Source organism: Solanum pennellii, chromosome 12 (assembly GCF_001406875.1).
Source record: "Solanum pennellii chromosome 12, SPENNV200".
In the NCBI taxonomy this organism is placed as follows: domain Eukaryota; kingdom Viridiplantae; phylum Streptophyta; class Magnoliopsida; order Solanales; family Solanaceae; genus Solanum; species Solanum pennellii.
The window spans coordinates 60,114,556-60,129,289 of record NC_028648.1 but is presented as its reverse complement, the minus strand read 5'-3'; the positions used below and the strand labels follow the sequence as shown (position 1 = coordinate 60,129,289).

The following is a 14,734-nucleotide window of genomic DNA, read 5'->3' as shown; positions in this document are numbered from 1 at the left end:
GTTAAGGGGGTCCAGGTATGGAATGGAGTAAAAAATGAAATTTTAAAAATTTGAAATATTTTTTCAAAATAATTTTTTTTATAGCGGGATAGGGGTGGTAGCGGTTGGCCAGGTAAAAAGAAATCTTAAAATTTGAAATATTTTTTAAAATAATTTTTTTCATGGAGGGGGGTAGGGATAAAAATATATTTGAAATTAAAAAAGAAAATTAATTACTCCCTCCGTTTCAAAAATAATGTCCCTATTTTCATTTTAGTCTGTTTCAAAAAGAATGACTCCTTTCTTTTTTTGGCAACACTTTAACTTTAACTTTCCACGTGGCATGTTTAAGACCACAAGATTAAAAAGCATTTTGTTATACTTGACATAACTTTAATTTAGAACCACAAGATTAAAAAATCTTCTTTCTTTTCTTAAACTCCGTTCCAAGTCAAACTAGGTCATCCTTTTTGAAACGGATGAAATATTTATTTTTGATGGAGAGGGTCGGGTTCAGGATACAGTGTAGGGTAAGAAAAAGAAATAATGAAGGATAAAGTAGAGTCTTGGAAAATGTTTTCCTTACTTTTTGAAGGGAAGTCATTTTCCTTAAATTTGAGAAAAAATGGTGTGGAAAATACTCCAACTTTGGCTGAAATTGTTGTTAGGATACCAAACTTTATGGAGGACCTTTTACCCCTTGTACTATTTAATAGTGTATTTTAAAGATACATATGTGCTCACGTGAATATATTATTATTTATAACGATGTAATATTTATGATGTCCACGATAAATAGTAGTTTGGTTAATAGAGTTAATAGTGACCTTGTATTCGAAGAATCTCTATATAATGGAAAAAGGTTAGGTTATGATTTGATATGAGGGTAGAATGACCTAGATGATGGAGTTGGCAGCGTAAGGAGGTGGGTAACTTGAGACAAAGTGCATGGGTTCTAATTTTATCTTCAATTTACATGTTTCTTTTTTATTATTTGCATGATATTATGTAGTGGATTTGAGTCAACAGATGATGTCTATCAATATGTGTTTGTATTGATATTACTTTTGCTACGCCATTTACTTAGTTTGGTTGCATGAATCAGTGATGTTTCATAAATGAAGACTAAGATGATATCCGACACGTACTACCCCTCTTCATCCATGGTCGAGATGTGTCTATTTAATTTAAAACCATGTATCCTCTTAGAAGTTGTTATACCTGTTTAGATTAGTTCTTTGTGGAGGGTTCAGTGTAATTCTTTATATTTATTTTTAAATTGAGTTAATAGTATTTCTATATGCAAATAGGGTGTTAGCTTATAATTTATTCACTTTGCATTTAATAACAAAACCAAATAAAGATGTTCATCGGAAAAGAACCTCGGTATAAAGAAAAACCTTAGAGTTTATTGACGCGCTATTAACAAGAGGAAACTTAGGCACAGGCTCTATATAGCTTTAAAACAAACGCGGCGAGGGCATCAAATAACATCAGATTCATTCGCACCAAATTGATTGTCACAAAGATATTCATTTTATTATATAACAACGGAATTTAACAATACAGTAGGGACAACTAAAATAAACATTAATAGTACAATACAAGAAAACACAAACTTAGGTTTAACATTTAATGTAGGAGCTCAAATCTCGTTCTTGTACCAATAAATACCCTTATCCTTTTCTTTCTCCACAAAGATGCACTCATTTATATCCCTCCACATTGCCTTTAGAATTGGTGTATCATCAAATTTATAGTATTCTCCCAACAATGGTTTGATAGCTTTTGTTGCCTCAACTGCATGGTGATGTGATATGTATGGAAATATATGATGCAAAACATGTGTATCAGTAACATTGTGAAACACCTTATTTAAGAAACTCGCTAGTGATATTGTCCGCTTTGGGCTTAGGTCGCACGACTTTAAAATACGCCACTAGTCGGTAAGACATGCTTACTTATATACTCAATATCTCTATTGTGTTATGCCGATGTGGGACTTCTAATCTTAAGTTAGGGTGTATATAAACTCAAACGACCTTGCTGAGGTTTGCCCCTACCAAATGAGATTTGCCTAGACTTTGAGGTTTACCCCATCTTATTAGGATTTGCCTAAACTCAGCTGAATTTTGGCCCATATCAAAACAAGGCTAAAACATGAGTTACTCTTATACCATTTGTAATCGCCCAACCCGATAGTGATATTGTTCGCTTTCGGTCTAGGCCACAGGATTTTAAAACGTGTCACTAGTTGGTATATATACCCAATATATCTTCTGTATTTTGCCGATGTGAGATTTCTAATCTTAAAGGTGTCACATACACCACTCTATATACCCAAAGTTTGTAGGTCTTCTTCTTCCAAGAACATACTTTTCTTCCAAGATCATACTTTTCTTCGGTAATTGGAGCGATTAAGGTACGTAATACTCTAATAAGGAATTCCTTTCATCCCCATGTCCAAGATTTATCAATGTTCATGAACTAAATTCTATAGTTAGGATTATCAAATTCACTTTTGAATTCATCCATAATTATGACCCGAATTGTATGATTTCTTAAACTTATTATTCACCATTAAAGATTCTTGACCTATGTACTTTCTTAAATTAAATGGTTTCCCCCTTTATTCAGACAGACAGATAGTTTAGCAAAATATGAGCATATTATACAAGTATATTATTTGGAAGTAGTATCAATCACAGATGGGCTAAGAGTTCAGACAACTCATATCCCATAAAACTACATAGCCAGCGTAAGATAGGATAGGATTGTACCGAATTTTTGGAGGACTCTTCACTGCTTCAACAAGGCTTGTTCGATGACTCCACAATTATACTTAGCACCCTATACCCCGACAAAGTATAGGATGACCTTTGCAACATGAGTGAAACGTTATATCACTACTAAGCTCATAGTAATAATTGTCGGTTAGAGAAACTCCTCACAGAGTAAAGTTTTCTACTATCATATTGCTTATACTACATACCTTATTGTAAAGTACACATAGTTTTCACTAGTTATTTATACATTGTTTTGCTTGATATGTATCTAGTCCTCTATTCAGTCATTATTTTATTTGTGATGCAAATACAGATGTTCAAAATCATCAACAGGCGTATCGTCACCCAACTTCTTATCAGCTTTTGGTCAGACCTTCTTGCTTTTGGATGACTTCTGTCATTTATTTGCTTTAGTAGTTTTATTTAAAGTTGTCGTTTGTCCCAACGCCTATCTCGACAATAGAGGCTTCATAGATAAACAATGTTAGAGAATCTCTCAATATTTATCTTCAAATATTTTGATAACTCTTCGGAAAAGAACCTTGGTAAAAAGAAAATCCTTAAGTTTATTGACGCGCTATTAACAAGAGGAAACTTAGGCACATGCTCTATATAGCTTTAAAGCAAACGCGGCGAGGGCATCAAATAACAACGGATTCATTCACACAAAATTGATTGTCACAAAGATATTTATTTTATTACATAACAACGGATTTAACAATACAGTAGGGACAACTAAAATAAACATTAATAGTACAATACAGAAAAAACACACTAGTAGCTAGAACCACTTAGGTTTAGCATTTAAGGTAGGAGCTCAAATCTCGTTCTTGTACCAATAAATACCCTTATCCTTTTCTTTCTCCACAAAGATGCACTCATTTATATCCCTCCACATTGCCTTTAGAATTGGTGTATCATCAAATTTATAGTATTCTCCCAACAAAGGTTTGATAGCTTTTGTTGCCTCAACTGCATGGTGATGTGATATGTATGGAAATATATGATGCAAAACATGTGTATCAGTAACATTGTGAAACACCTTATTTAAGAAACCATAGTCTCTATCCACTGTAGCTAAAGCTCCTCTTAGAAAATCCCACTCAGTTGAATCATAATGTGGCAATGAAGAGTGAGTGTGGTGCAAAAGAGTGATAAACACTACAAGCCCATTCACAATAAGTAGGGGTACCCCATAGATACAAAATACCCAAGCTAGCCCTTTCATCATAACAGCGCGATACAACAAATAAGTTGTTGCAATGATACCTACATCTGAAATGTAGATTTGTAGCCTCTCGCGATCGGTATATATTGGGCTATAAGGATAATAGTGACTTGCAAAACGATCATATTTTTTCCCTGAGACATTAAAGAGCAAGTACAAAGGCCATGCAAAAGTAACGGTGAAGGCAAGTATGAGTAGTCGTCCTAATGGATTGTTCAAGTACTTGTAGTACCATCTTAGTTTTGATTTAATTCTTGGTTTGTAGACTTCATCATTCTCAATGGAAGCAGTGTTTGAATGGTGACGACGATGACTATGTTTCCATGAGAAGTATGGTGTTAAAAGTGAAGAGTGAAGGATAAGACCAACAGTGTCATCTACCCATTGGTAATCACTAAAGCCATGATGACCACATTCATGAGCTAGGATCCATATTCCTTCCCCAACACAACCTTGAGCAATCCAATAAGTGGTCCATGCTACATAACTATATGGGGTTGGAATGAGGTGAAAGTAAGTGTTGGCGATGTAATAAAAGATGTAGACGAGTATGAGATCCTGAATAAGAAACGAAAATGATTTTACAAGAGATCGTTCGAAGCAATGGGGAGGGATAGCCCTCTTTATGTCACCAATTGTAAAAGGGGGCTTTGAAGATGGAACTCTTTTTGCAATATCATTTTGCTTTTCTTCTATTATTTTAGTGCTCATATTACCACCACCTCCCATTTTCCTGCATGAAATAATTAATTTTTTAGTTAGTAAAATATAACAATCATTGCCTAAAAAGGAATTATAAATTACTTCTTAAATTAAAAAGTCTACAATTATTGACAAGAAATACCTGAATATATTCAAAAGTAGAGAGAAAAGAGTCTTTTGAGTTTTACTTTCTCATATACTGCTTCTCTATATATAATGCAAATATGTGGGGGACCAAACAGCACACCTATTCTGACTATTCTTATTAAATATAGTAAATTATAGGTAAAGTCAAATTTCTTTAATTTTTCAATTAAATCTTTTTTGTCCACCCTGAATTCGTAGAAAATTTAATTTTATGTAATATATAGAATATGAATTTTGCGTTTAATGTTTAGTTTCAGACGCATTTGATAAATTATCAAATAATAAATCATAGCTTCTTGCTTTGGGCGTGCCTTCTTATTTCATAACTAAAAACTTTTTTTCTCACTTTTCTCAATCAAACATCATTTTTCCCCAACCGGTAAGTCTTCATAAATCCTTTCAAGTATTTTTTTATATTAATAATTTTCTTGTATTGATGTGTGTCAAGAATACTGGTTGCAATAATATTTTTGGTGTATTGTTGTTTATCAAGGTTTTTGAATGAAAAATAATACTCCAAATCATGATTATTGAAACTTTTAAAACTCTTTTTTTTTTAATCAAAAGTGATATATTTTGTTGAAATGAAAATTTTATAATATTTAATTAATATAATGTTCAATTTCACTTTCACATTAGATATTGAAACAAACAACATTAATTATTTAGTGTTCAGATTTAGAGATCACATCTTAATATTCAGATATGTATTTAGATCAAAACAATCAGATCTTAATGCAAAAAATCTTAATATTCAGATGTGTATTCAGATTCAGACCTTTTAATCTTAATGAAAACAAATTAGGCCTAAGTGTATGCTTATGCATATCCAAAATTGGGGGCAAAATCAGCGGTAAGCACTGATTCATCCTAACCAGTGTTCTCGGTTAGGGATGTGCACTACTCGAATTAAATCGAATAACCAATCCAAATCAAATCAAATTTTTATTTGGATTAGTTTTTTGGTTTTTCAAATTGGTTTTGAATTAGTAAATTACTTAGTTTGACTTTTTGGTTTGATTTCGAATTTTAAAAAACAAAAACCGAAAAAATCGAATTTTATATATATATATATATATATATATATATATATATAAAACCACTTTTGTCCCTTTTTGGTTATTGCTTTTCATGATGATTATATTTATATTTTATGTTTGAACATCTATAATAGGTATATTTATAAGTATTGTGTTTTAAGTTTTACTTATGCTTTGTATTTGAAAGTATATTTAAGGGATTAAATATTATTACTTTGGTTATGCTATTAATTATTGACTTAACCGAATAACCAAATCGCAAAAAGTTGAACCGAATAGAGGAAAACCAAATCAAACCAAATTTATTTTGGATCGAATTGGGTTACACTTTTACAAAATCAAAAATCAAAAAATTCAAATCGAACAGTGTAAAATCAAATCAAAAAATCAAATGCACACCCTTAGTATTGAGTTCAAATTCCCCTAGATAAAGAGTTATCTTTATTAAAGAGTGTTTTATTTTCAATGTGAGACTTTCTGATGTACTCCAAACAGATACTAAATATCATATCAAAATTTTAAAAAATGTTACAGAACATAAATATAAAAAACGAAATTACAAGAATCATGCATGTATTTGAAAAATCTCCATGGGATTTAAGTTTCTAATGTACATTATTATTATTATGTCGGATAGGGAGATGGACATATGATGGTTAGAATGAATAGACACGAAAATATCCAAACCTAAGAAAATTTATGATGTGGATGTTGTTGGGTAGTGAAATTGAATGGTGTGAGTATCTGGAAAAATTGAATTTCGCATAATTTAGGTATTTAAATTTGTATAAAGATATATATAGTTTACTTGGTATTCTATATGACAATTTTTGTCCTATGTGACGTGTTATATATGTTATGTCATGTAGGACATGTGTGTAGACTTGTTTAATTTTATGTAAATTTAATTGTTTACATGTGTTCATATATACAAACTCGGGGCATAATCAGAGCTAATTAATCCTTCATCCTTAATCAGAGGGTTTGAGTCCAGAGTTGCCTTTGTTGGGGAGTATTTCATTTTCAATGTGAGACTTTTCGGTGCATAGTTTGATTTAGTTAAATTTCAATGCAGATATCCAACACTGAATAAAAAATCAAAAGGAAAAAAGTTAAAAAAACATAGATAGATATTCGACTGAATATCTAACCCATGATGGTTGAAAGCAATTATTTGTGCTTTGTATTTTTCATTTGAAATTTCCAACTCGTGCAAGGATTTAGCATTTGCATTCTTCATTTATTGTTTTTGGTACATACGAAAACGTTTCCATTCTTCAAGATTCATAGATGTCTTTCTTGACTCTGCTCTTTGTTTTTCTCTACTTTTGTATTTATAAACTTGACTTCAATTAATATTCATATACTCTAATTTTAGATTTGTATAAGTAGGTACGTAAATATGTATAAAATTAAATAAGTAGACACATTTGTTCTACATAATCTCCTGCGTGATAATTCACATCCTACATGCTGTTAATTGTGTAATTTATATGTCATATAAGACATGTGTGTCTACTTGTTTAATTTTATAAAGTTTTAAATACCGACTTATGCATAGCTAAAATTGATGAAGCCAAATTAAATGCCGCATTTATATATTATGCCTTATAATATGCTTTAGGAATGGATTCATAACTTTGTGTACAGAGTTAAATTTTTCACTTAATGAGTAAACATTACAATGAAAATTCAAAGGAAAGTGATTTATTTATGTGTGTTTGAAATTTCCACATAAACAATCGTATAAACACTTGAGATAACAATAACAATTCCATTATTCTACTTTCATAGTTGTCTTTCTTGACTAAGCTCATTGTTTATCTGATTTTGGCTTTATACGAGAGATACACTATGATTGCTTAGAGTAACTTAAATAGAATTGTAATTAGACTTTTGTGTGTTGTTGTTTTCTTTTGAAATTTCCATGGTATCCAAATTTAATGCCAGACGATTTAAACCGTTGAAAATTAGATTCGAACAACTTTTATTGAATACACAATTCACCATATATCTTTTTAGTGATAATACATAATCTACTCTTTAACTTGACTTTTTTTTTTACATCTGTGCCCTACAATTTTGGATATGCATGCACAAATAGACATTTTAAATTTTGCAAAATTAAACAAGTAGATACATCAGTTCTACATGGCATATTACATATAGGACGTCTGACACCACATAAGATGAAAATTATCATGTAGGATGCCACAAAAAGACGTATATTCTATTTGCTTAGCTTTATACAAGTTTAACTGTTTACTTATACACATTCAAAATTGAAAGGTATAAATGTGAACCGAGACTAAGTTAAAGATTATTTTTATGTATTATGCCTAGCTTTTTATATGTTATTAGGAGTTATGATCGTTTAAAATTGGATTTAGTGAGGTTAATTGAATTTGTAAAGTCTTAAGAATTTATTTTATTAGGCTTTCACAAGACTTTTGTTTGCCTACCCAATACCAAAGCTTGGAGATAGACTTATGAGTAGTCTGCAAGTAATTTATGTTTAAATAAAAAATCGTCTTTATCATTTATGCTATCAAAATTTTTTTGACTTTACTTGTCGAGTTTGTTACACAATTCTTAATACATAATAATTGACCTAAACAAATTTATCATATTGATTTGATACGTAGTCTTAGATATAGTAAATTATAGGTTAAGTCAAATTTTTTTAATTTTTCAATTAAATATTTTTTGTCCACCGTGAATTTATAGAAATTTTAATTTTATGTAATATATACAATATGATTTTTTTTCATTTAATGTTTACTTTCATCGAAGCGAGTAATTCGTAGAATAAAAACAATATGAGTTTTTCACATTTAATTTTTGATTTCACCAAATCAATTTATCAAAGAATTTAATTTTAAATTTGACCAATTCAACTAGCCGAAAAGAATCAGATAGTTTTTCAATAGTCAATTCACAAAACTATATTACTATTTAAGAAAGTAAATAGTCAAATCCACAAAACTATATTACTATTTAAGAAAGTAACAGACTTTGATCTTAACCAAATTTAATTTTATAAACTATAGTCAACAAAAGCGACTGCAGGGGGATAGACAACCTCAATAAGTTTATTTAAGCCATAATGACCAATTTTTAAGTTTTTGTAAGTTTGATCATTTAAGAATTATGTTATATTTGAATTTAGTCGAGCCCATTTTAAAATTTTGCATATGAAGTTAGGTCGATTGCTAGTACAAATAAATTGATATTTTTATCTAATGGGACAAAATATCTATATCTAATATTTTATGAGATATATTCGAAGCTAAAAGAAATTTCTACATGGAAATGTTTCTCCAAAGTCAAAATATGGGGTTAATGAACTCGAAATTGAGTTTTGACGGTTTATGAGGTTCAAAACATGATTTATAATTGAGAACCTTTTCGTATATAACAAATATAAAAATTATATTTGTATACTATATCTATAATTTGTATAATTGTGTTCCATAGCATACTTTGCTATGCTATTTCGCTATACATATATACAAAAGGTTATGGTTGTTTCGCTATACATATAAACAAATGGCTGACTATTTCGCTATACTATCATGATACATAAATATGACCCTTAACTTGGCGTCAATTGACAACTATGACCTTTAACTTTGGGTGTGCACAAGTAGACACTCAAACTTGTATAAAATTGAGCAAATAAACTTGTATACATATATATTCATTCCCCTCTCTCTCCCCACTCATATATATATAGGCATAATACATATATTAGACCCTAAACTTAGCTTCAAATTTTAACTTTGACCTTTAACTTTCATAATGCACAAACAGACACTTCAACTATCTAACTTTTAAATAAATAAACACATGAGTCCTATATGGCACAATACATGTAAGACACCACGTAGGACAAAAAATGATATGTAGGACTATGTGTCTATTTGTTCAACTTTATACAAGTTTAAGTGTCTACTTGTGCAAATTCAAAGTTGAAGGACATAAATATGATTTGAAATCAAGTTAAAGGGCATATTATACATTTTTGTTTGTATAAAAGCCAGAGAGGCGAGCGATAGTGCCAAAGTGGCGAGCGAGATTCCAACCTATTCTGACTATTCTTATTAAATATAGTAAATAATCGATAAAGTCAAACTTTTTTAATTTTTCAATTAAATATTTTTTGTCCACCGTGAATTAGTAGAAAATTTAATTTTATGTAATATATAGAATATGATTTTTTTCATTTAATGTTTAGTTTCATCGAAGCGAGTAATTCGTAGAAAATTTTGTGTAAAACAATATGAGTTTTTTATATTTAATTTTTGATTTTACCGAATTAACTTATCGAAGAATTTAATTTTAAATTTGACCGAATCAACTCGCTGAAAATAATGAGATAGTTTTTCAATAGTCAAATCCATAAAACTATATTATTATTTAAGAAAGTAAATAGTCAAATCCACAAAACTATATTACTATTTAAGAAAGTAACAGACTTTGATCTTTCACCAAATTTAATTTTATAAACTATAGTCAACAAAAGCGAAAGAAAGTAAATAGTCAAATCCACAAAACTATATTACTATTTGAGAAAGTAACAGACTTTGATCTTTCACCAAATTTAATTTTATAAACTATAGTCAACAAAAGCGACTGCTGGGGGATAGACAAACCTCAATAAGTTTATTTAATCCATATGACCAATTTATAAATTTTTATAAGTTTAATCATTTAAGAATTATGTTATATTTGAATTTAATCGAGCAAAAACTTGCATATGAAGTTATAAGCATCGGTAGAAAACCAAGAAGAAGTCATATATATCTATAACTAAAGCAATTTTTAAAAAAAATTGCATATGAAGTTAGTGTTAAAGAAGAAGGAAACGGACGATTAGAACATGTCAAAAGAATAGGTTCAGCACAGTTGACTGACCTATTTGTAGCGAGTGTTGATGAGGAAGAAAACTGACGACTGAAACATGTCAAAGGAACAAGTTCAACGAAGCTGACCGATGAGTTTACATTACCGCTGTAGAACTAGAGTTGCACTAAGATTAGACTAATTATAATTATTAGGATTATATTTCGTCTAGAATTATATTATGATTAGGATTATAGTACAACTAGGATTAGATTATTTATAGTTGTATTATTAATATTATAGTAGTAATATAGTAGGACTTTAAGTATAGTTAACTTAGGATTCTAAAATTCTCTCCTATATAAGGTTTGTAACTCACGATTAATACATCAATATAATCCTTGATTTCTCTACGTGAGAAATCTACATGGTATTAGAGCTTAAAACTCTTCCGCTCTCTGAGTATTGGACGGAAAAAAAAACACGTTGCAATGACACATATCCCAATTATTCATATCATAGAAAATGAACCAAGTAAAAGTAGTTGTTCCACTAGACAGACTGCTGGAAAAATTGTAGCGGCTAAGAAGGATGCAAAAGATAGTGGCATTATTGATGATTGAAAGGAGAAAGATGTGTTTCTAGAGAGTTGGATCTCAAGCACCTTAACCGGAGAAAGTTGCACCTAATTGTGGGCTGCTCAGCTGCCAAGGAGATGCTAAAATATTTTTTTAGAAAAACAACAAAAAACATATATTCAAGCTACAAAAGCAATTAATTTTGCTAGAGGTTTAGGTAAGGCATCATATTCCACCTTAATCAATTTCTTAATACTTTCACAGGCTTTGATATAAGGGAAGAAGAAGAAAAAGTGTCATAACAAAACCATAACATGGTATTATCTGCCCAAAAAGGTAGGGGAAGAGGAAACAACAACATCGGTAAACAAGTTTTTGCTAGGCATTCAAAGTTTTTTTTGTTGGATATTCAAAGCAAGTTAGGAGTAACTGTTCCTTTACTCACTAGCTTGAGGGGAAGTGTTGAAGAAGAAGAAAACTGACGATTGGAACAGGTCCAACGCAGTTGACTGACCTATCTGCAGCAAGTGTTGATAAGGGAGAAAGTTGACGATTGGAACAGGTCCAGCAAAGCTGACCGATGAGTTTATATCACTGATGTAAAATTAGAGTCACACTAGGATTAGACTAATTATATTTATTAGGATTATATTTCGTCTAGAATTATATTATGATTAGCATTATAGTGCAACTAGGATTAAATTATTTACAATTGCATTATTATTATTATAGTAGTAATAGGTATTGAAATAGGACTCTAAGTATAGTTAACATAGGACTTTATAATTTCTCCTATATAAAGAGCTTATAACTCACGATTAATACAGCAATACATCAATATAATCCTTGATTTTTCTACGTGAAATTTCCACATGGATTTCTACAGTTAGGTCAATTGCTAGTACAAATAAATTGATATTTTTATCTAAGTGGACAAAATATCTATGTTAGAAATTCAAACTAGAAAGTAGTACCGAACTTCATATATGTGTATCGGAAATTTGAAATATCAATATCTAATATTTTATGAGATATATTTGAAACTAAAAGTAAAAAGGTTTCACCAAAGTCAATATCGAATTTGGGTTTTGACAATTTCCAAGGTTCGAAACATGATTTATAACTTAGTTGGAAGGCCTTGACAAATCCTGAGAGGCTCAGGAGTGTTTTTTGCTCTTTCTTGGATTACTAGTTAAATTTATGGATTTATATTTACCTCAACCAAATGGTTCAAGACGATTGTTTTGATCCAGTTCTTCATAGTAATATCCACACTTATCTCCCAGTCGAAGAACCAACTATTAATCCAAAACATCATTTCTAAAATCAAGTCACGAGATAAAATAGGTAGGAATGCAAATTGAACCCCTTACAAATTGAAAATATTGTGAAAATAAAACCCTTACAAATTGAAAGTCATAGTACAAAAATCATATTACGTAGTCAATAATGGGGATGCAATTCCAAAAATATGAACTAATAGTTTAATCTCTTTGTCCGAAAGGATGGACAAATAGATGTAGAGGAACCGATGGTAATCCGGAAGAGTAAATCACCTTAGATTAGAAGTCAAGCGTCTCTTAACTGAGGTCTCATATCAACCGCTAAAAAATGCCCGATACTCAAAAGAAAGAATAGGGTCAATATAAATACACAACCACAATGTAATGATAGGGTCATGCGGCCAATTCTAAAGCATGAATGTAAATAGACAACTACAACATAGAAATACACATAAAACCAACAATTAGGAAATAACTCGTATCCCAGTACTTACCAGAATGAACATACACAGAAAACATGTCTTAGATGATCAAAATTATAAGAACTTTATCCTCTCATGGAACAACAATGACACATATTTGGTCCTCTCAAGGAACCACGATCACACACACTCGCTCCTCTACTCACACACCAATTGTTAATGTATTGACACAGTACCCACGTTAATCAGTGTTAGTATTTAGACCAGACATGGTACCAGACCAACTAGTAATCACAAACAACCATGCATATAACTACAATCACAGTGAACAATGACACTTAAAATCACAAGTAAAGTAAATTGACTCATTGTATGAGATTATCAACATGATGCCATTTCATATGTTCTTCCAAACATGTATTTACACAACTAATACTGTAAAGCATTAGACATGTATACATACATAAATTGAAATATATACAACCACCACCTACCTCGAATCAAACCTCTTTGAAATTTTAAAGAATTCGAGTGTTCCCGTTTGTCAGTGTTTTGATTTTGATCCTGGTTTAAACAATAAACGCATACAAACAATCAATCAAAACCGACCTGATTATATCCAGATTATAACCAAATCCTAATCTTAGGCCAATTCATGACCATTAATTTTCTACCAAAATCAAGGTAATTCCCACCATTAAATACAGTCAAAATGCTCGCCAAGAGTAATATCCTAAATTCTAAGGCTTAAGAATCAAATTACAAGATAGGGGATCGAGTAATAAATGAATTACCTTTACAAATGAATTTTATGAAAAATTGAGTAGGAACTACCCTACGTCATCCCTCTCAAACACAAAAAGATGCAAAAATAGGAGGATTATAAACTTTTTCTGCATAAAAATCCCGACTTACCCCATTATACTAGTGGTTGTCAGCCCATTATAGCACCTGCACACTCCCTCTATAGCGGCCTGTCACCCGAACACGCGGAAACCTCTAAAAATCCATTTTTTGCAACATATCTTTTTCCCTTGACGTCCCGAATTCACTATCTCGTTAACGCCAAGTTGTGAAATTAGGCTTAGGCCTAACTCACACCCCAAAAGCTAGCTCAAAGGGAGGAAGATTGTCCAAGCCTTATAAGGAGCCAACCCATCTCATTAACCACCGATGTGGCACTTTCGTCATTCTTTAACACCCCACCTCACACCCAATGCTTAGCATTTGGTGCATGGGCAATTTTGATTTTGAGGGTCCCAACATCGGGTGAGACGAACATGGCTCTGATACCATGTGAAATTAGGTCTTAGGCCTAACACACACCCCAAAAGCTAGCTCAAAGGGAGGAGGATTGCCCAAGCCTTATAAGGAGACCACCCATCTCATTAACCACCGATGTGGCACTTTCGTCATTCTTTAACACCCCACCTCACACCCAATGCTTAGCATTTGGTGCATGGGCAATTTTGATTTTGAGGGTCCCAACATCGGGTGAGACGAACATGGCTCTGATACCATGTGAAATTAGGTCTTAGGCCTAACTCACACCCCAAAAGCTAGCTCAAAGGGAGGAGGATTGCCCAAGCCTTATAAGGAGCCCACCCATCTCATTAACCACCGATGTGGCACTTTCGTCATTCTTTAACACCCCACCTCACACCCAATGCTTAGCATTTGGTGCATGGGCAATTTTGATTTTGAGGGTCCCAACATCGGGTGAG

General features: G+C 31.5%; 1 protein-coding gene across 3 annotated transcripts; it reads right to left on the bottom strand.

The window, feature by feature from the left end:
• Positions 1-1,603: 1,603 nt before the first annotated feature.
• Positions 1,604-4,928, bottom strand: LOC107007614 (delta(12)-fatty-acid desaturase FAD2-like). 3 transcript variants are annotated; one of them, XM_015206303.2, is made up of 3 exons: positions 4,838-4,928; positions 3,808-4,726; positions 1,604-1,849 (listed from the first exon to the last, which is right to left on the bottom strand). In XM_015206303.2, the coding sequence occupies exons 2-3, from the start codon at positions 4,720-4,722 to the stop codon at positions 1,625-1,627; spliced, it is 1,140 nt and encodes a 379-aa protein (XP_015061789.1). In that variant the 5' UTR covers positions 4,723-4,726; positions 4,838-4,928; the 3' UTR covers positions 1,604-1,624. The 3 variants fall into 3 exon arrangements, with proteins under 3 accessions (XP_015061789.1, XP_015061788.1, XP_015061787.1); XM_015206302.2 differs by having other exon boundaries at positions 1,604-1,854; positions 3,813-4,726; XM_015206301.2 differs by lacking the exon at positions 1,604-1,849 and having other exon boundaries at positions 3,437-4,726.
• Between the last annotated feature and the right edge of the window lie 9,806 nt (positions 4,929-14,734).